Source organism: Homarus americanus, unplaced genomic scaffold (assembly GCF_018991925.1).
Source record: "Homarus americanus isolate GMGI-L3 unplaced genomic scaffold, GMGI_Hamer_2.0 scaffold31037, whole genome shotgun sequence".
NCBI lineage: Eukaryota > Metazoa > Arthropoda > Malacostraca > Decapoda > Nephropidae > Homarus > Homarus americanus.
The window spans coordinates 23,092,901-23,114,888 of NW_024722227.1; the positions used below are offsets into that span (position 1 = coordinate 23,092,901).

The 21,988-nt window shown below is 39.9% G+C and overlaps 1 protein-coding gene across 1 annotated transcript in view; it reads right to left on the reverse strand.

The window, feature by feature from the left end:
• Nucleotides 1–21,988, reverse strand: part of LOC121862420 — a 107,228-nt gene that overhangs the window by 15,794 nt on the left and 69,446 nt on the right. Inside the window, exons 3-8 of the mRNA XM_042360695.1 lie at nucleotides 18,224–18,287; nucleotides 14,491–14,597; nucleotides 11,779–11,934; nucleotides 6,584–7,393; nucleotides 1,179–1,270; nucleotides 817–874 (exon numbers count right to left, since the gene is read on the reverse strand). Of these exons, the coding sequence (XP_042216629.1) occupies nucleotides 817–874; nucleotides 1,179–1,270; nucleotides 6,584–7,393; nucleotides 11,779–11,934; nucleotides 14,491–14,597; nucleotides 18,224–18,287 (1,287 nt within the window). The remainder of the gene's footprint in view (nucleotides 1–816; nucleotides 875–1,178; nucleotides 1,271–6,583; nucleotides 7,394–11,778; nucleotides 11,935–14,490; nucleotides 14,598–18,223; nucleotides 18,288–21,988) is intronic.

The window sequence follows — 21,988 nt, forward strand, 5'->3', positions numbered from 1 at the left end:
CTCAGAAAATGACGTAACTCTGTGGCAAATTTAGACACAAATACCAATCAATAATCAGTTTATGAACAAGACTATGAGACCTTGGATGGGACTTTGTTTCTAATGCCAATTCAAATTGATTCACGTAGTAACAATAGAAAAAAAAGGAAGTCAAATCTAAGATCATAAATCTGATATAGAAGACTAAATACAGGTTGTCTACGGTCTATTCCTTATCACATACATTGTCCTCATATATTGACGTGAGAGGTATCACTTAAGTGAGGACAAAGTTGATGTTGTAATACAAACATTCATGCAATTTCCGAGAATTTTTTTTGACAGTGTGTATACCTTTTTTTGAGACACTTTGTATAACCTTAAGATAACCAACTTTATCAAAAGTATCAGACAGACTAAGTTGTTTTCCTCTCCCATATGGTGATCAGTCTGGGTCTCACTACTCACTTCTCATAGTTATAAAATAAGAGTGAATGAGCCTGTTGAATTATTTTTCTTTCGTCTGACGTGAGATGTTTATCAAATTTATCTTTAACGCTACGATATCTGGACTTTAACATCTACTTAGTTAATTTCTGAATAATTTAGATTGGTCTAAGTTAGGTTAAGGAGATTATAAGTTACAGTATCTTTCAAGTTGTTGATATTCATGTGACTTTATCATCACCCAGTCTGTAAAACTCCATTAATTCTCTATGTTTATATCCCTTTTATATCCACACGTATTTTTATTGACTCTAAGGAAACATCATCCGTCCTTTCAAGATTCGTTTCAGAACTCTCAGCCACCAACACCAATTACTGAAAGGAACTCACATCTCTCAGATCCTCGAAGCTGTGAGGATGGTAAGCTGCAAGTTCTGGATTTGGAAACCTGCATTGATTATAAATGGATAACATATTATTATAACTTTTTAATGGGTATTTTTGGGGTACCTTAAAATGTATACAAATATTTATTGAGTTTGAATGACGTGTTGCGATAGCGATAATAAATTTACTCTAGTTAGTCTTTATTTTGTATCTTCTTCGTTTTCTTTAATAATTTTCAAATGGGTAACTACTTTTATTTCATTTTATCATTTTTTATCATTATCACCTTCAAACTCTAATTAGTCTATTACATATACATAACATATGGTGAAAACTAACTAAAGGAACAAAGCGAAAGAACTTACTCTTCAGTATAGTCCTCAGGATTGGCGTAATAATAATAATAATAATCATGGTCATAATCACCACCAGGCTCACCGTAGAAGTCTCGAGAAGTCTGTGTGGTACAGTGGATTAATAATCACAAAACAAAGAAGTATTTATTAAATGCAACGTGGAACCTGAGGGAAGCTGAATAACAAGTGAATGAGGATTTTGATCATGAGACGAAACATCAACGGGGAATTGGAACGATAAGTTAAAATTCCAAAAATTGCAAAGACTTAATGAATATTTTGCATTATTTGACTGAAGCCTTGATGGATTTACTAAGTAACTGAATAAAATCATAATTCAGAATTTATTTAGATATATGTCACAATAATTAAGTAAATAATATAAATTAAAAATTTTATTGGCAAAAAACTATGATATGACAAGGTCTTGTTTATTTATGTAGTATGTATGTAGTCTTTTAATGCAAGTTAGTAATCTGAACCAAATTAATTCACTTTAATAGTCAATATCATAAAGACATTCACAATATACACGTAAAGAAAACAGACATTAGACCACCAAGTTCTTGACTGTGTTTCATCTTCAGAGAAACACTCACTTGAAGCACAGTCGAAAGCTTGGAGGTCTTGTGTCTAATTTCTTACGAGCCGTATCAGATTAGTCAGTAAATAATACTGGATTCTAATTACAAAGCAGATACTGTTATCATGGGTGGCTGGTAGTTTATGGGAAGGATAAAAGAGAGAAAGATATGAGAGTGCGTCCCTTTGTTAGTTCTTTGTCAAGTATTGCGTCATGGTCGACCTTTGTTTCACTCAATGACGTCACACGATGGCAGCTGAAAGTCAGATTATATTATAAGGTTCGTCTCACAGTGTACAGAAGAACCATTATAAACCAGTTACTTATATACATCCCTTGTGACATAGAGTAATATACTTTTTTTTTAAACTTAGCTAACAGTGTTATGAATCAGCATGAGATCTTTTAAAACTAATTATATATATATATATATATATATATATATATATATATATATATATATATATATATATATATATATATATATATATATAACTACATGTAGAGGTAAGTCAAAACATTTCTACAGTCTTAGAAAGTAAAGAATAATTGAAGATCTGTCACATAAGAATCAAAACAATATACCAAATTAGTTCACATCTATTCCAAGTACCTAATCTGTAGGGACAAATTGCTTGATATTATTTACACTTCAAACTTCAAGACATTCTCGCCCCAGAAACCTTTGAGTCTATCTCACTCCAGCTAAAGCAAACACTCAGATATCCAGTCATAAGTCAACCCTTACCTCTTGTGAGACGTTTCTAAACAAAGTGTGTCTGCTGTCAAAGAAGATCCGGCCATCACCCTTGTCGGGGGGAGCAACTGGGTCCTGTAGTCTGTCGTCAAGTGCTGAGATAAGTAGTTGAAGACTCTCATTAAGTGGTTTTGGAGAAGCAAATACAATGTCTTTGTCGTTGACGCGTGTACCGATGAAGTACTGTTGACTTTTGTTGTTGTTGTTGTTGTTGTTGGTGTTGTTGTTGTCGTCTGTTGTTGGGGAAACTTGTGGGTTCTTCCGTCCGTTTGTCTGTGTCTCAGGTCTTCTGGTTTGAGGTGGAGGTATAGCAGGAGGGAAAACAGAGGCGTCTAGGGAGAGATTTGGGAATATCTCCGAAGAGTAAAGTGAATTTAGTGCAGGATCGACGGGGAACTGAGATGGTGAAAGGGAGGGATAAGGGGATGACGAACGTTTTGGTGGAGGTAAAGAAGCGAGTGATAATGGTGGTTGAAGAGTGGGAGGGGACGATAGAGATGATGATGGAGGTGGTGGTGAAGGGGATGAAGATGTTGATGGTAGTAGTGTTGGTGGAGGTCTTGTTGTTGTTGGTGGTGGTGACGATGAAGAAGAAGGAGGGGGAGGAGGAGGAGGAGGAGGAGGAGGAGGAGGAGGAGGAGGAGGAGGAGGAGGAGGAGGAGGAGAAGAAGAAGAAGGAGGAGGAGGAGGTGTCAATGAGGGCGCTGATGTTGACGTTGTTCGCAGTGATGGAGACAATAATAGAGTTGGTGAGGATGAGGATGGAAAAGTTGAGGATAGTGGGGATAGTGAGGATGATGAGGATATTGGAAAAGGTGTGGTAAGTAAAGGTGTTAATGGTGAGGAGAAGAGAGGACGTTGGGGAAGAGGTGAAGGAAGGGGAACTGAGGGAGGCACTGACGTAGGCCAAGGCGTAGTGGCTCCAGAAGATGATGACGGAAAAGAACGAGGAACGCTGTCGTGTGAATGAAGAAGAAAAGGAAAACTAGGATAATAGGAAGGAGGAACAGACGGAAGAGGAGAAGACCCGTAAGAAGAAGTAGGAAGAGGAGGAGGAAGGGAAGTGTAATAAAGATGAAGTGGGTTAGAGACAGAATGAACAGAAGAAGAGAAACCATAATGATACTGATGAAGAGAAGAATATTCCTCTCTCCTGAAGAAGGGCAAGGAGGAGGAAGAGGAAGAGGTAGAGGAGGAGAAGGTAGAGGGAGGATCTTGAGATACTGATAAGGATTGTAAGGAGCCATGAGAAGGAAGAGGAAGAGGATGATGACGGAGATCAACAGGATGAGGGAAAGGATGGCCCTGCTTCTGTTGATGTGATGAAGGAACCAAATTGGGCACAACGAGAGGCTGGTAAGACAGATCTTCCCCTTGAAGCCACGAAGGAGGAGGATGGGGGCCATGTTCACCCTGGGATGAGGACGAGGAGGAAAAGACCATTGGCGCTGACCCTGGCCCTTGAGGATCAGGGTCCTTGGAGTCGTTGGAGTAAGGGTCGAACTCGAAGACCTTGCCTAAACCCAGGTAATACTTGGCCCATAGATACGCCGCCTCTTCCTTCGTCACCTGATGTTCTTTTGGGGCCTGAGAAGACGGCAGGAGGGAAGGACGAGGTCGTGGTGGATGGTACTCGGTTGTGGATGATGGATGAGGTGGATGAAGTGTAGTGGAAAGATGTGGATAGGGTGTAACGGATGGATAAGGTGTGGGAGACGGATGAGGTGGGTGGTATTTAGGAGCCAGGGATGGGTGATGTGGATATGGTATGGCGGATGGATGAGGTGGATATGGATGAGATGGGTGAGGAGGATGATACTTTGGAGTGGGGTATGGGTGATATGGATGGGGTGTCCTGGATGGATATGGTTGAAGCTCGGAAGACGGGTGTGAATGATGTGATGGAGATGGGTAAGGTGGGTGAGGGTGATATGGATGAGGTATGGAGGATGGATGAGTATGATAGTGGTGTGGATGGGGTGTTAGATATGAAAGGGGTAGATGTGCTGGAGAGGGGTGAGGATAACCGTGATATGGATGAGGTGTTGGTGATGCATAAGAGTGTGGATGATATGGATGAAGTGTTCGAGGTGGATGAGTGTAATATGAGTAAGGCGTGGGTAATGGGTGAGGCTGAGGGTGATGTGTATGAGGTGTAGGATATGGATGAGGCTTGGGTGAAGGATAAGGAGGTGGATGATAAGGATTAGGTGTAGGAGAAGAATGAGGGTGAGGATGGTATGGATGAGGTTTTGCTGATGGCTGAGAGTAAGGTTGATGTGGATGACGTGTAGGAGATGGATGATGAGGCGTAGTTGGATGTGGTTGTAGATGAGCAACGGATGAGTGGCTGGTAACATGTGGATGGGAGTTGGATGGAAGATGTGGATGTCGGTAATTGTAGGCGAGTTTAGGTGTAACTTTTGGATGAGATGGATGCAGATGGCGGGGATCAGATGGCTGAGGAGCAGCAGTGGAATGTGGATGTAGGGTTGAAGAGTAGTGTGGATAATGTGGTTGTATTGAGGAGGGAAAATGTGGATGACGATAATTAAGCTTTGGCTCCGCAGGAGTGTGTGGGTGAGGAGGATGGCTTACTGGATGTGGAGGATTAGCTGTTGGATGGGGTGTGGGATAAGGGGTCGAGTGTGGAGGAGGAGGAGGAGGATGGTGTGGCAGATGTGGCGCCTGCGAGGATGGATGAGGATGGTGAATATGATGTGGAGGCCCCGGTGTTGGATGAAGGTGTAGGTGTGGATGATTCCCCGGAGATGGAGTATGAAGCGAGGTCTTGGTGGAGGTCAGAGAGTGGTAGGGCAGTGGTGTCGGGTATGAGCGTACGAGGTGATGGTCGGGAGGAAAGGGTGTTGACGACGGGTACTTCAGCTGGCGATAACCGACCGTATGTGACTTGTAGTTCGGCGTCGAATGTTGATAGCCAGCCAAAAGCGGCGCTGGCGTTAAGGAATGGGGACTTGTTAACGGTGGTGCTGGCGTTGAGGACTGGAGACTAGTCAACAGTGGTGCTGGCGTTGTTGTCGCAGACTGGTGATGTACTCGGCGCTGTCGAGGGTTGGGTCTTGGTGTTGGTGTAGGTTTTCTTGTGCGTCTGAATCGGGGACGTCGACGTAATACTCGGCTACCAGGGTAAGAAAGAGCCTGAGGAAGGTGCTGACGAAGGATATCAGTCTTTATAGTAGTAACTAAAGGTACGGCCGTAATGGAGTGGCTGACAGGTGAATGTATCCCGTGGCCGTTCGTCGACTTGGGTCTGACTCGTAGTCCTGTTTCTCGAGGCGTTGTAGACGTGAGGTGATGGGGGTGTGGCATGAGGGATGGGGGAGGGTGTGATGGGGAAGAAGAAGATGGATGATGTGGGTGATGTGGATGATGAGGGTGATAGGTAGGTGGAGGAGGGTATGTAGATGTGTGTTGATGGTTGTGGACGGCTTGATGGCTGGGTGTGTTGGGGTGTGGTGGATGAGGGCTGATGGTGATGGCTGTGGTGAGGAAGGTCAATCTGGGCTTGGCTGTAATCTGAGTCGTGCTGGGCTCCGGTGAAGGAGGAGGCGAGGGAGGAGGAGTGGGAGGAGGAGTGATCTGGGGAAGGACCTTGTATTCGTTAAGAGGAGAACCACCAGCAGACAGGGAGATCGTGTCTGAGTCTGGGTGAATGTGTAGGTGGATCTGAACGTTCTGAGTCTGTTCCACCGGCTGTTGGTTAGGGTAGTGGTGTACAGTCTCCTTATAAACTACTGGCGGAGGAGTGGGGGGGAGAGGAGGAACTTCATATACCTTAGGTGGATGATGGTGAAGCGGAGTTTCATATAGACTATATGGAGGAGGAGGAGGTGGACGAGGTGGTGGCTGCGGGTGAAGTGGTGGAGGTGCTAAAGGTACTTCGAGTAGTGCCGGAGGAGGAGGAGAAGGAGAGGGAACAGGTGGAGGTGCAGGTAATGGTGCTTCGTATAATGTTGGTGGAGGTGGAATAAATGGTGGAGGGGAGGGTAGTGAGGGCGGGTCGTCTGGTATTTCAGAGGGCAATGGAACATTTGGTCTTTCCGGGATACTTACTGGTGGAGGAGGAGAAGAAGTAGAAGGAGGGGGAGATGGAGACGTAGGGGGTTCAAGAGATTGTGGAGCCGCGCGAGTATCTGCACTGGGGGGTTGTGTGTCTGTGAGTCTCGCCGCGGCTGCCGAGTCGTCTTGGAATCCTGAAGCTTGACCGCGGTGGTTGTAGCTGACCTCCAGAGCGAGCCCTTCACCCTGGGGTCTGTTTCTACTCCTGTTGCGGTTTCTGTTTCTTCTCCTGGAGGTGCGAGAACGCTGTCTGTCTTGACTTCTGCTACCGTCAGGGCTTCTACTATCCGGTAAGACGGAGCCCCTGGTGGGAGTCTTGTACTGGAGCCCCACGGAGTTAGTGATTGCCTGGGCGCTGGGGCCAGCTGACGCAACGCTATGAGGTGTCTGGTAAAGACCTGAAGGAACACTGTTGACATTTGCCGTACCTTGGATCCTTTCAAGGGCGGCCTTCGGGGCGGCAGGGTTCGGTGGCAGAGGTGGCACGTAGGTCCTGTCAGGGGCAGGAATGGCTGTTGCTTGCTGAGCGGCGTTGTTGGGTGGCAGAGGTGGTATATACGACCTGATCTGAGGAGGTACGAGATCTGCTTGCTGTTGCTGTTGTTGTTGTTGTTGTTGTTGTTGTTGTTGTTGTTGTTGTTGTTGTTGTTGCCGTAGTCTTTGCTGTCGGCGCCTCTGATTCCTCCGCCTCTGTTGCTGTGCGTGCTGTGAGCCGCTGGGGTCAGCAGCACTGCTCACTGCTCTGCCGGGAGGGAGGCTGAAGGAAGCGGTGGAAGGCAAGGGTGGGCTGGTGACCTCCCCGTCCTGGAAGAAATGTAGGGGATGAGACAGTGACCGAGCCTTTGTATGACGATCAAAGACACGCCTTCTAAGACAGACAACTGGTCTCTCTCTCTCTCTCAGTAAGACTCTTTTCTTGAAGAAAATTTTATTATTATAAAAAAGAATTAAAAGACCTTGGACGGTCGACATTGCATCACCAGTCACATATACGTTATATTTTATATTATATTTTTTTCTATAGGGATTAGCCCACCCGGGCACAGGTCGCTGACCCACATCGAGGCCTGGGGGGCGAAAATGTATATATATATATATATATATATATATATATATATATATATATATATATATATATATATATATATATATATATATATATATATATATATATATATATATATATATATATATATATATATATATACACTTCATTTTTAGTCCTCAATGAGGTTCACGGCGCCATCAGCTCGATGAACAGGCTTTGTGCGAAATATAACAGAGTCTAGGACTGCTTTTAGTGTCCTTGTGGGTTGGTCGGTAGCATTCCCTAGTCCCACCCAGTAGGTCGAGGGTTCGATTCCTGGCTGGTGAGGTATAACGAAGAGAGGAGAACCAGGGAATCCACAAACATCTTGACTAAGTTGGGTTTCTTTAATTACTAATGTTTCGGAAAATCATTTTCCATCATGAGAGCCTAGAAAACAAATTTAAGCTAAGTAACCGTACCCTGCAGCACTCTATTGCCTACAGATATTGCCAGAGACATCTACTTAACAGTGAGATAAAGACAAATAAACAAAATATTAATCTTACCTGTGACAAGCATGATACTCTACCTCTGGAATTAAAGTCTCAAGTGTCTTATTTAGATTACAGCCATTTACGGAATTTAGTAAATACTACAAATTACAAACTGACTTCTAGAATTGAACTCGTCCAGTACCACAAACTTAGAAAACTAGGTTATGTTCACGATGGTAATCTATCCCCTAATAAGGTGATTTTCAACTACTCAAATTTGTCCCTCTCTCAAGTAGAACAACAAGTTGTATCAATAGGTCTGAAATATGCCTTTAATCCCCGCAAATTAGACTTTTTTTTAACCATTTTCTTGGTTTTGAGAGTCAAGTATGAGAACAAGATTAACAGATTTCTTCGTAAACTTAAAAACAAGAATGTCATTAATGACTCCTCCTTTTTATAACTCTTTGCTAGCGGGTCTAAACCAGGTTTCCTGTGCGGTCTACCAAAGGTACACAAGAATGAGTGTCCCTTACGCCTTATATTGTCTGCCCTCTGCACCTTCAACTATAATCTGTCCAAATTCCTAGTTCCCATATTGCCACCAATAACCAATCATAATCAATACTCTGTTAAAGACTCTTTTAGTTTTGTTAAGGAACTAACTAGCATCTCGTTCAACAACTGTGTTATGGCTAGCTTTGATATACAGTCTCTATTTACCAACATTCCTCTTGTCGAAACTATTGACATAAGCATAGATGAATTGTTCTCAGATACAGATATAGTTGATGGATTCAATAGACCACAATTTAAAGAAGTTTTAAATTGTCTGTAAATGATTGTTTGTTTTCATTTAATAACAAAGCTTATAAACAATGTGATGGTGTTGCTATAGGTTCACCCGTAGGTCCCACGTTGGCCAACGCTCTCCTCTGTCACTACGAGAAGCTTTAGCTAACTGTCCAGTGTTTCTTAAACTTTTTCACTTCATTCCCCCATGAGGAACTCTCAACATCTTCGTGGCTCCCCTTCAGTTCTCTCCCAAGCCCCTCACAAATAATGATGAAAATAAACTGTTTTGGTTCTCTTCCTTTATTTTAATGTTCTCAATCATCAAACAGAATGCATATTTTGTTACAGTTCAATAGGATGGATGACATTGTTTCCTTTCAGTCATTCGACTGATTCGAGGTTGAGTCACTGATAAAACACATCTAGTGTCTGGGTCCACATGTAACCGGTTTCGGCTTTTATTCTCTATTTGAAGAAGGGTGTAGAAACCAGATTCACATAAATAAGTAGTAGAAACTGGCAAGAGGACTCGAAGTGCAATCTCACTAACTTTTGGTATGACTGATACATTGAGCACCGGAATACAGTAAGAGATTTTTCTTCATAGAGGTCGCTGGCAGCACAATCGTTCTGAAATCAAGAAATTCGTCTGAACAGGAACTAGAATCGTGCAATCTGAGCGAATCCGTTGGAAATGAAAAACTAGCTGCTGCACCATACTATGTAAATATCAAAACTGTACCGTACAGGTATTATGATTACACACAATGAAAAAAAAAGACAAATACAAAAAAATTCTCCCCTAACAAGGCAAAGTAACAAAAAAAATTGAATCAGAGTTTCCACATTTTCTCCAAACATATACTACTTACACTAGCCTGCCATGGCCCCCCTAAAATCTTGCGGTGAACCCCTTGGGGGCCATGGCCCCCAGTTTGAGAAACACTGGGCAAACCGAATGTCCCGCCTAATTTAAGCTTTTGTTCTATCGTCGGTATGTTGATGACACCATACCCACACACCTGTAATCCACAGTTTTATCAATTTACGTTTCCTAGCTGTAGGGCAGCATATATAGGTAAAACAAAAAGACATTTGATAACTCTCATCCATGAACACTTGGGCCGTTCCGTACGAACAGGCCAGTTAATCACACAACCACCACATTCAGCTATCCGTAACCTCGCCCACCAACATGACAACCCGTTTTCTCAGTCTGATTTTCAGTTCTTGGCAGAAGCAACTGTGAGACGGACCTCCTCATTATGGAAGCCTTGTATCAATATAAAGTAAGGTGGTTGGTAATTTGACTCCCGGTAATTTGACTCCCGGTAATTTGACTCCTGTAATTTGACTCCCAGTCACTTTCACTCCTTGTTATTTCACTCCAGGAAACTTCACCAACATTTAAAACATTGCGTTTATTTATTAAGACAATTATTAATGAGGCAGGTTATGAGCTATTGGTAGTAAAAAGTCAAAGTTGTTTTCTGAATTAAAAACATTTATATAAAACATTTATAAAAACGTTAGAAGTCACTACAATTAATAATACAGGTTATTTATACAAACATTTAAACATGATGCAAGTTAAGATCTATTGTTCTCTGAATTAAAAACATTTATTAAAACATTCATGACAACATTAGAAACCATTACATTTAATAATGATGCAGGTTATGAGCTATTGCTCGTAAAAAGTCAATCTTGTTCTCTGGATTATATTTACCAAGAATAACCTGCAGCCGTTTGTTCAAATCTTTATACTTCTTTTTGCCATTGTAGTTCTCACCCCGTTTAAACTGATCGTTCCTTAGTTGTGCCAGGTATTCTTCTTTTTTTAAATTTGTAATTAATTTCCAAAGATTGGGATGTTTGCACGTCACTGAACTTTGAAGTGCATTCTGGATTTTTAAAGTTCTAAAATTTAAATGCTTGTTTAAACTAGATTTCAAAACAACTTAAATTAAATCTTTAATTTTGAACAACTTAAATCAAACTATATTTATGTTAAATTTATTACCATTACTATTATAATTATTTATTGAAACAGGAGTGGATTATCCAACCTCTGGCAGCCACTACAACCAGCCGTTCAGCACTTATAGAACACTAAAACTTAGTTTAATTCTTTTTTTTAAGTGTTTCTAATATTTTTTTCATAAATGCTTTTAATAAATGATTTAAATAGTTTTTGTTTAATGTTGGTGAAATTACCGAGAGTGAAATTACCGGGAGTGAAATTGACTGGGAGTTAAATTACCGCAAGTCAAATTACCGGGGGTCAAATAACCGTATTGAAATTACCGGGAGTGAAATTACCTAGAACCATAAAGTAAAGCCATCCATTTGTGTTATGGCTTCCTGTGCATTGTTGTGTTTTTCACACTAAGGCTCGTTTAAATTAAGGTAATACACCCTGTATATTTTAGTTTTTTCTGATTTTAGTTTTGTACGCAGGTCTCTCGTCATTTTTGTTGGTTTTAAATTATAAAACTTTTTTTTTAATTTTGCGGGAGGTAAATTTTGGTATAATGTTAAGTTTTTATTGTATTATCACCTGCAATTTCCCTAAAACTTTTTTAAAACTTTTTGTTTTCTAGGCTCTGATGATGGAAAATGATTTTCCGAAACGTTAGTGATTAAAGAAACCCAACTTAGTCAAGATGTTTGTGTTTTCCCTGTTTCTCCTCTTCGTTATGAAACTACACTTTCCACGTAACAAATCCATTGCTGAAGTTATATATATATATATATATATATATATATATATATATATATATATATATATATATATATATATATATATATATATATATATATATATATATATATATATATATATATACACCTCTCTCTCAACAACTTACCTTGAAGAAATCCGCATTGAGATCGAAGAACTCTGGGGACCTGGGACAGTCAACGTTGTACCACCAGTCACACACGATGTACTTCTGGTTAAAAATGGTTCCTTGTGGACACAGAAAGTCGTGTTGGGTATTACCTGCCTCACACACGTGGAACACCTGGGGACAACATGGTTATTTTTTACAAATGTTTCGTTGTAAGTATTTCAAATTATATTAGTGGAATTATATATACTGGAGAATGATTTGTAAATGTTGTTAATTCATTTACTGATATATTTTTTAATACCTAAGGAAGATGAGGTGGTCCAGTTTAATTATTTTACAGGTATATCCTGACATATATTTATAGTCTTATAACGGGGGCAACATTGTACCTTTGGCTGGGTTATATATTTTGCTTGATATTCATTTACTAAGATTACTTCACAAGTTCGTAAATGTTGTGTTACTGAGTGATGTATTTATTTACATTTTATATTAATTCACATATGCACTTAAACATCTCACCACAACAGACACTTACACACTGACATAACCTCACAACACTTGACACCATAGAGCCCTAACCCACGACACTTGACACCATAGAGCACTACCCCACGACACTTGACACCATAGAGCCCTAACCCACGACACTTGACACCATAGAGCACTACCCCACGACACTTGACACCATAGAGCCCTAACCCACGACACTTGACACCATAGAGCACTAGAGCCCTAACCCACGACACTTGACACCATAGAGCACTACCCCACGACACTTGACACCATAGAGCCCTAACCCACGACACTTGACACCATAGAGCCTTTGACACCATAGAGCCCTACCACCCACTACCCACGACATGACACCATAGAGCCACCGCGGACATTGCACACGCGAAGACCCACGACACTTGACACCATAGAGCACTACCCCACGACACTTGACACCATTGAGCACTACCCCACGACACTTGACACCCACTGACCCACGACACTTGACACCATTGAGCACTACACGACCACCGACACTTGACACCATAGAGCACTACCCCACGACACTTGACACCATTGAGCACTACCCCACGACACTTGACACCATAGAGCACTACCCCACGACACTTGACACCATTGAGCACTACCCCACGACACTTGACACCATAGAGCACTACCCCACGACACTTGACACCATAGAGCACTACCCCACGACATTTGACACCATAGAGCACTACCCTACGACATTTGACACCATAGAGCACTACCCTACGATACTTGACACCTTAGAGCACTAACCCAGCCAACTCATGTCTCTCGCCTACTTGAAAAACATAGACATCGGATTTTGTGTTGGTTGTAAAGCTCTTGGTCGGGTCTGGTCCCCGTTCTGAGAGTGCCCTTGGTAAACAAACTCTCTCTTTCTCTCTCTCTCTCTCTCTCTCTTTCCCAGTTACCACCCACTCTTCCAGTTATAAGTGACTGGAGGCTCAAGGACTTCAAGGTAAAAGATTCTCATAGATTCATTCGTCTATATTTTCATCGTAACTGGCGATTATGAGACTGTGTTTAGTTGTCTTATTCAAAGTAACGAGACAAGAAAGCTTTATATTTTTACAAACTTTAATATATGTCTAGTTAAGGACAAATATCAACGACATTCAACTCTTTTTATCTTGAGTGAATCCAATGCTGCGTTGAGAAAAGTTATAGATGACTGTTGTGACGCGAGTTAAAAAAAAAAAAAAAAGAGACCATATAGAGGATTCAAGTAGGTTAATTAGGGTATTCAGAATAGATAGGAGGGATCAGATCCTAATTAATGAGGATTTTCAAGAGAGATTACAATCCAGCATTTTTTTTTATTTTTAACTGGTTTATTCAGAGATATTTACTTTGGTGCCTCGTTAGTGGGATAATAGTTATTTATAGGTATTGTAGTTGTTGTTGTTATTTATATTAGTTATTTCTTGTTGGTTTGTTTTATTTACTTTAGCGACGGTTTATAATACTGATATTAATGGTTAAATAACAACTATTACTGGTACTGATGTCGTTACAAGTCCTACTATCACCGCTACGACTACTTTTTGTCCTCAAACCTCTCCGTATAGCTACTACTACTACTACTACTACTTGTGATACTCTTACTATAACCGACAACCATTAATACGACTAACACCACCATTACTACTACTACTTCCAGTACTACCACAACTATTACCACTATTGCTACATAGAAAACTTAGTCATTATAATCTATCTATCCATCTATTTATATGTCTGTCTGTCTGTCTGTCTGTCTATCTATCTATCTATCTATCTATCTATCTATCTATCTATCTATCTATCTATCTAAAACTACAAAACTACTACCACCACCACTACCACCCTTAATACCACAAATACTACTACCACCACTACTACTACAATCACCACTACTACCAGCACTGCCACCACTACTACTACAATCACAACCACTACCACCACTACCACCAGCACCAACACCTTTACTACCACTACAACTACCACAATCACCACCACTACCACCATAACCACCAAAACCAACACCTTTACTACCACTACTATCACTACTACTACCACTACTATCACTACTACTACCACTACTATCACCAACACTACCACAATCACCACAACTGCCACCACTACCACCAGTACTACTACAATCGCCACTACCACCACTACCACCACCCACACCAACTCATACAGTACCTGGCAGCGGGTTTCGAGATCAGCGTAATATCCCAGTGCTCGATTATCACACCTGAAGCTCGTCTTAGGCAGGACTTTGAGGGCTGGGTAGTTTACACCTGCTGTACCTGTAGGAGGGGCAGAGTTAGTACACCTGAAGGAAGGAGAGAGACGGAGGGAGCTGCAGAGAGGTAGAAGGAAGTGGAGAGAAGTGAGAATTAAAGGAAATAGGAGCAGTGGAAGTGAAGGTTAGTGTAAGAGAGAGATAATATATACAAGAGAGAGAGAGAGAGAGAGAGAGAGAGAGAGAGAGAGAGAGAGAAAGATGCATACCTAAAGAGTGATAAATTAACTAATAAAAAATAGATAGATAGATAGATAGATAAGAACAAGGGATTGAAAAGAAACTATAATCAGCAAAAGTATAAGAGGTGAAAAAAATGCCCCAAAAATGAAGCAGAAAAGAACTAAATTTAGAAATTGAATAAGAAAACAGAAGTAAACCAAGAGGCAGTGTATCCAATCCCGACAAACATGCGGGGATCAGGAGGAGCTACACCACACCCCTAGCCAGCACGTCCAGAGTATCACCCCCAAGCTGGCAATATTCGACACCCGCCCGACCAAAATAACACAGTGAATCTCTCTTATTTTTTTGAATATCTTATAGTCGTTTAAGGAGGTTGTCAATATACTTGAATGACTAGGCATCGTCAAGGAGTTTAGTTTGAGTAGATTGAGATCTCTTGTATAACGTGTAGTATTGGAACATTGCCTGATTTCTTGACTGCTAATGAATATGATATATTTCTTTGTGTACGAACCTCTGTCCTGCATTTCAGTGAACAGTGACATCAACCACATGAATCTGATCTATCATTATATGTGTAGGTATGTGTATGTGAATGCATATGTATGTGTGTATATATATATATATATATATATATATATATATATATATATATATATATATATATATATATATATATATATATATATATATATATATATATATATATATATATATATATATATAAACTAGCAGAATCGCGCTCATCCACTAGGCCACGGTAGGACGCCACCTTCCGGGAGGCTCCACATTGTCTCACTGTTCAGTCCCCAAAACTTCTTCTTCCATCAATAGTTCATTAACGGTGTGTGTAAGTTCCACCATGTTTTTCACTACAACGGTACAGCAAAGTATATTTTTTTAGCATTAAACTGTTATTATTTTATTGTCTAATCATCACTACATTTAACACCACCCATCATCACTACATATAACATCATCCATCATCACTACATAAAACACCATCATTCATCACTACATATAACACCATCCAGTATCAATACATATAACACCACCCATCATCACTACAAATAACAATATCAATCATCACTACATATAACATCATCCATCATCACTACATATAACACCATCTATCATCGCTAGACATAGGTTAAGTAGTTTCCGAGATTCTCATGCGGACACACACACAAACAGACAGACTTCTTTGTTTTATATAGATAGATTGTCTAATCATCACTACATATAACACCACCCATCATCACTACATATAATATCATCCATCATCATTACATATAACACTATCCATCATCCATCATCACTACATATAACACCATCCATCATCACTACATATAACATCATCCATCATCACTACATATAACATCATCCATCATCACTACATATAACACTACCCATCATCACTACATATAACACCATCCATCATCACTACAGATCGGTAAAGTAGTTTCAAAAGAATCTCGTATGGACACACAAACAAACAAACAGAAAAACTTCTTTGTTTTATATAGATAGATCATCACTACATATAACACCATCCATCATCACTACATATAACATCATCCATCATCACTACATATAACATCATCCATCATCACTACATATAACATCATCCATCATCACTACATATAACATCATCCATCATCACTACATATAACACCATCCATCATCACTACATATAACACTACCCATCATCACTACATATAACACCATCCATCATCACTACATATAACATCATCCATCATCACTACATATAACACCACCCATCATCACTACATATAACATCATCCATCATCACTACATATAACATCATCCATCATCACTACATATAACATAATCCATCATCACCACATATAACATCATCCATCATCACTACATATAACACCATCCATCATCACTACATATAACATCATCATCCATCATCACTATGTATAACACCATCCATCATCACTACATAAAATACCATCCATCATCACTACAGATCGGTAAAGTAGTTTCCGAAATTCTCGTGCGGACACACGCACACACTCACACACAAACACACAGACAAACTTCTTTGTTTTATATATACAGTATATATATATATATATATATATATATATATATATATATATATATATATATATATATATATATATATATACTGTATATATATATTTACTGTTAATGAATATGATGTATTACTGCGTGGCAGTGAGAGTGGTGCCACCCTCAGTGTTAAGACATGACTGAATTTCTCAGAATAGGTAAACTGTACTCCAAACTTTGTCAAAAAATTTGTTAAACTAAAAAAACTTGAGTGGACACACTCCGTTTTCTAAAGATGATCCATCTTCTATGATAGCGCATAAACAAAGTGCCTCGGGGGCTTTCTCTTGCTATTTGGGGATGATTTAGGTCTTCTTTAACCAAATACATACATTTTCGTGTATATATGAAAGAAAATGCAATGCTAGGAACCACGAAACAGGAAATAAATAATGTCACTTACACGTAAAATAAGAAAATAATATTGACTTTGTTGATATCTTTTCCGAAGACTCACCCTTCACCTTGAATTCCCTCTCGCCTTCTCTAACCCCAATATTACTCTTTGTTTGAATATTATTGTCCTTGTGAATAACATTGTCGTGAAACAGGTCCTCGTAGTCATCTAGGGTAATGTCGTCACTATACTCGTCATCATCGTTCGTGTCGTCACTGTCATTCGCATCGTCATACTGGTAATCGTCATCACAGTCGTCGTAGAAGTCGTAGTCGTAGTAGTCGTCTTCGTCGTAGTAGTAATATGCCTCGTCGTCGTAGTAGAGGTCAAAGTCCTCGTTGTCCAGTTGTCGTTCTCGTCGTGGCCTTGGTCGTATGAGGGGGCGGCGACCTCCCGTGTAAGCGTAGTCTAGAAAATCACCTGAAGGACAGACAGACAAACAGAGAGAGAAAAAAACTCAGATAATTATTACTAAATCTCACCTGTAATTAATCTTACCTACATACACGAATATTATTTACCAGTTAAATAGAGATAATTGATCAAATATTGAACACATTCCTACACGTATGATTTTTTCCAATAACAATAGTAATAAATTAAATAGAGTTCAATTTCTTCTGATTAAAGCAAAATAATTATCATGTAATAACTGGGTAATATTTCTTATTAATTGTGTCTACTGATGAATGTATTACCAGACTACTAACTAAAGTGATATTAATTGGTGTTATTGAATAAGAGCACAACTTACAAGTGACTCAGACAGGTGACTCAGACAAGTGACTCATAGAGGTAGTTCATACAGGAGACTTAGACAGGCGTATTTTGTAATCGCGGTAGCATTTATGGTGAAAATGTGAGATGTTTATTTTTTTTCTCTATCTCTCTCTCTCTCTCTCTCTCTCTCTCTCTCTCTCTCTCTCTCTCTCTCTCTCTCTCACCTCTATATGTAGTATCAGGAGGGTCCTCATCATAGTAGTCGTCATTATAGTCCACTTGTCTCCTCTGGAAAAAAAAAACATTAAAATTACGAGACAACACATTGGTGAACATTTAATAACAGACGGACACAAGTAACATTTTTTTTTTTAATCTATACAAAGTTATATAATGGTGAGTGAGCGAGGGAGAAAACATGAGGAGAGGAGGAGGAGGAGGTAGTAAAGACCGTCTCACACCAAAAGCTACGTGAGCCACGCTATGTATATGTGCTACGTGTCTTTGAATTGCTGCAGTGTCTATTCAATTGGGTAACTCAGACCGGAAGCTATGCTATATAAGCAACGCGCCACGTAATCAAGCCACATAGGTTCAAACTACCTGAAAATTTTTTTTCTTGTTATAGCTTTGGTCGCGCGTGCTCGGTAGAACGTTTCCTCTCAATGCTTCACTGGTGTGACTAGTGGAGGAGGGTCGCGTCGCGTGTCAAGGCCATTCCATGTCGTCTCGCCTTTAATTGTGCACCAGTGGTGGAAATATTTGCAGATGGAGGAACTTATTGAAGAAGTATCCATGTTTATATGATATGCGGTTGGAGGATTATAGAGATCTTCAAAGAAAAGACAACTGTTGGGAACAGATCGCACAAATCCTGCATCGTGATTGTAATTATTGTATTGTTACAATACACTGCACACAGGCAATGTGTAACAAGAAGGATGACTTGGATTTATTTTTATGAGCGCATGTCGCTACTAGGCGGTTACTTCGTATGTTTCAAACACAAATCGAGGGAGAAGTTTTGGACTGTATTGCAAGAGCGGAGGAGAAACATGAGTATGAAATGCCAAGAAATGCTTTTACTCCCTCCCCAGCACCTTATTCTGCTTATTAACATATAAACATAAGAATGGAGGAAATTGCAGAGGGCCTATTGGCCCATACTAGGCAGCCCCGTTTACACCCAACTCATATTGCTCATATATCTGTCCAACCTATGTTTAAAGTTACCCAGAGTGTTCGAGTTAATGAGGAAATTCGGTAACTTGTTCCACTTATCCACTACTCTATTTACAAACCAGTGTTTACCTATCTCGCGCCGAAATCTAAATTTGTCTAATTTAAAACCACTGCTGCGAGTTCGTTCCAAGTTGGATAGTTTAAGTACCTTTGTTATATCACTTTGTTTAACCCTGACTTCCATTTATGTACCTCGAGCATATCGCCCCTCACTCTACGTCTCTTGAGGAAGTACAAATTCAGATGCTTTAATCTGTCTCTATATTCAAGGTCCCTCATGCCCGGGATTAGTCTTGTCATCCTCCTCTGAATGTTTTCTAGGGATTCGATATACACTATTACTTACGTAGGCAAATGGCCAGCATTATCTGATGTAATATGGATTTCCCATAGTATGTATCCAGTTTCCTGGTATATTTTTTCAATAAATAAAAAAACATCCTTGACCATGTGATAATGGAAAATATTTTTTAAGTTTGTCTTTATCAATGGAAACCTTCTGTATACTGACCACGGTCGTACATGTTGGTTAACGTAAAATCTGACGATTCATATTATGCTCAATACTGTAGCCCATGAAATATGTCGCTATAACTTCATTATTGAGTCCCCCCGTTGAGACGTCCGTTTTCTCACCACTTCAGTACGTCTGCGTCTTCCGTTTTCTCTCATGTACCTTAGAAACCCTGATATTTCTTAATACCTCATATCGTGTTCAGCGATTTGAAATTGAGAGAGGGAACACACATGCTTTACATTAAGTTAGTTATGTCTGATTACAAATGAAACATTCAAGATCCCTTGGGAGTGATGTTCAAAGCTTCAACTGTATTTACTGGTCGTAAAGTTGTCAAATAAGTTAGTGTAAAGTCTGACAGTAGAAGTGACGTATCATGACATCGTCCGTGGGGACACCCTGAGTCTCCAAATTGTTACTAAAATTAGATCATTTTGATTCCCAATCATCAGGGAATCTGATGTTTGTGTAAATTTTTTGTCATTTTTGTATTTTAGAAGGTAATCAGTATCCTGAAAGACTATGTCAGTCTTCTTATCTCCAAGATCTAACGGCGAGATCTCAGTACCTTTCTATTATAAGCTCCGCCCACAATGTACTGCCAGTCTGAGCAAGTGATATCAGTTTAATTCTTGCCTTTGAAAGTTCAAGCACTGACTAGTTTAAAAGTTATTCCTAGAAAATTGATATGAGCGCATAGCCTGATTTTCATAAGCCAATGATGTAAAGGTTCAGGAGGAGTACATGGAGAGTGTTTTCTTTGAATTACGTAACGACACACGAAATATCCTAGTAGGAGTAATCTACAGAAGATCCCACACAAATGTAAGGAATTTTCTTGATAAATTTTCGGAGCTTATCATTATCATAAGTTCAGAGAGGAAACATTGCTACATTACAGGAGATTTCAACCTTGACCTATTAAAATCAGAAACTGACACCTCAGTATTAGACCTTCTTGTTACCTGTCATTCTAAACTCTTCAACAACACTATAACCAAACTCACTAGAGTAACTACCACCTCTGCCACTGTGATAGACCACATCTGGACTAACAACACTCCTAACAATCTTGCAAGTGGAATTATTTATAACAATATCTCAGATCACTTCCCAGTTTTTGCCATGTATAAAACAGCTTCAAGACCTGAAAGGCCTAGTAGAGTCTCAATCCAATACAGAGACTAGTGCACCGACAACATGCTCCTTTTTAAAACAACCTAAGGAATGCGAACTGGGATCTTGTCTATGACTCCGACAACCCTAACGTGAACAGCTGCAACTTCTCTTGCATCTTCAATGCTTGCTTTGATAAATGCGTCCCGCTCAAGACTAAGTCAGTGAAATCTGTATCCATTTCCAAACTCTATATCACAAGCGAAATTAAGATAATGATAAAAGAAAAACACAAACTCCAAAGGAAATTTGCAAAAAGACCCATAACTTTCGGTGATGCTTACCGAAGTATCAGAAATAGAGTAACTCAAGCAGTTAGAAACGCCAGAAGTAACTAGTATAAAAATAAGCTCCACTCAGCAACAGGCGACAATAAGAAAATCTGGAATGTCATAAATTCTATTCAGAACAGAAACACTCAGCCTTTGGCCCCCCACTCAGCTTTTATGATAAATGATTCAGTTGTAACGGAACCCTCCCCCATTGCCAACCACTTCAATGAATATTTTATTAATGTTGGCAAAAATCTTGCAGAGAACATCCCTGATCACCATTAGGAATTTAGAGCCTACCTGCAAAACAGACAGCAAAATGAGCTGTTCTTATCCCCTGTCACAGCAGATGAATTACTGGCTATCATAAAAATGTCCAAAGATGCATCAGCAGGCGAAGACAATATACCAATGAGCATCATTAAGAAAGTAGCCCACTTATTACTACCTGTTCTCCTACACATTTGTAACTCATCCTTCACTAGTGGTGTCTTTCTGGATAAACTGAAAGATGCTAAAGTTCACCCAGCATCTAAAAATCTGGGGACAAAGGTGCTTCAAGAATTACCGCCCCATATCAGTCCTCCCAGCCTTGAGTAAGATACTGGAAAAGCTAGCATGTAATAGACTAAATTCATTCTGCAAAGCTAATAACATCTTTACAGACTCCCAGTTTGGATTTAGAGCTAGAAGGTCGACTGAGAGTGCTCTGCTATCCTTTACTAATGACATCTTAAATTCCTTTGATGACAGTCAGTTCACAGTCGGTATATTCTTGGACC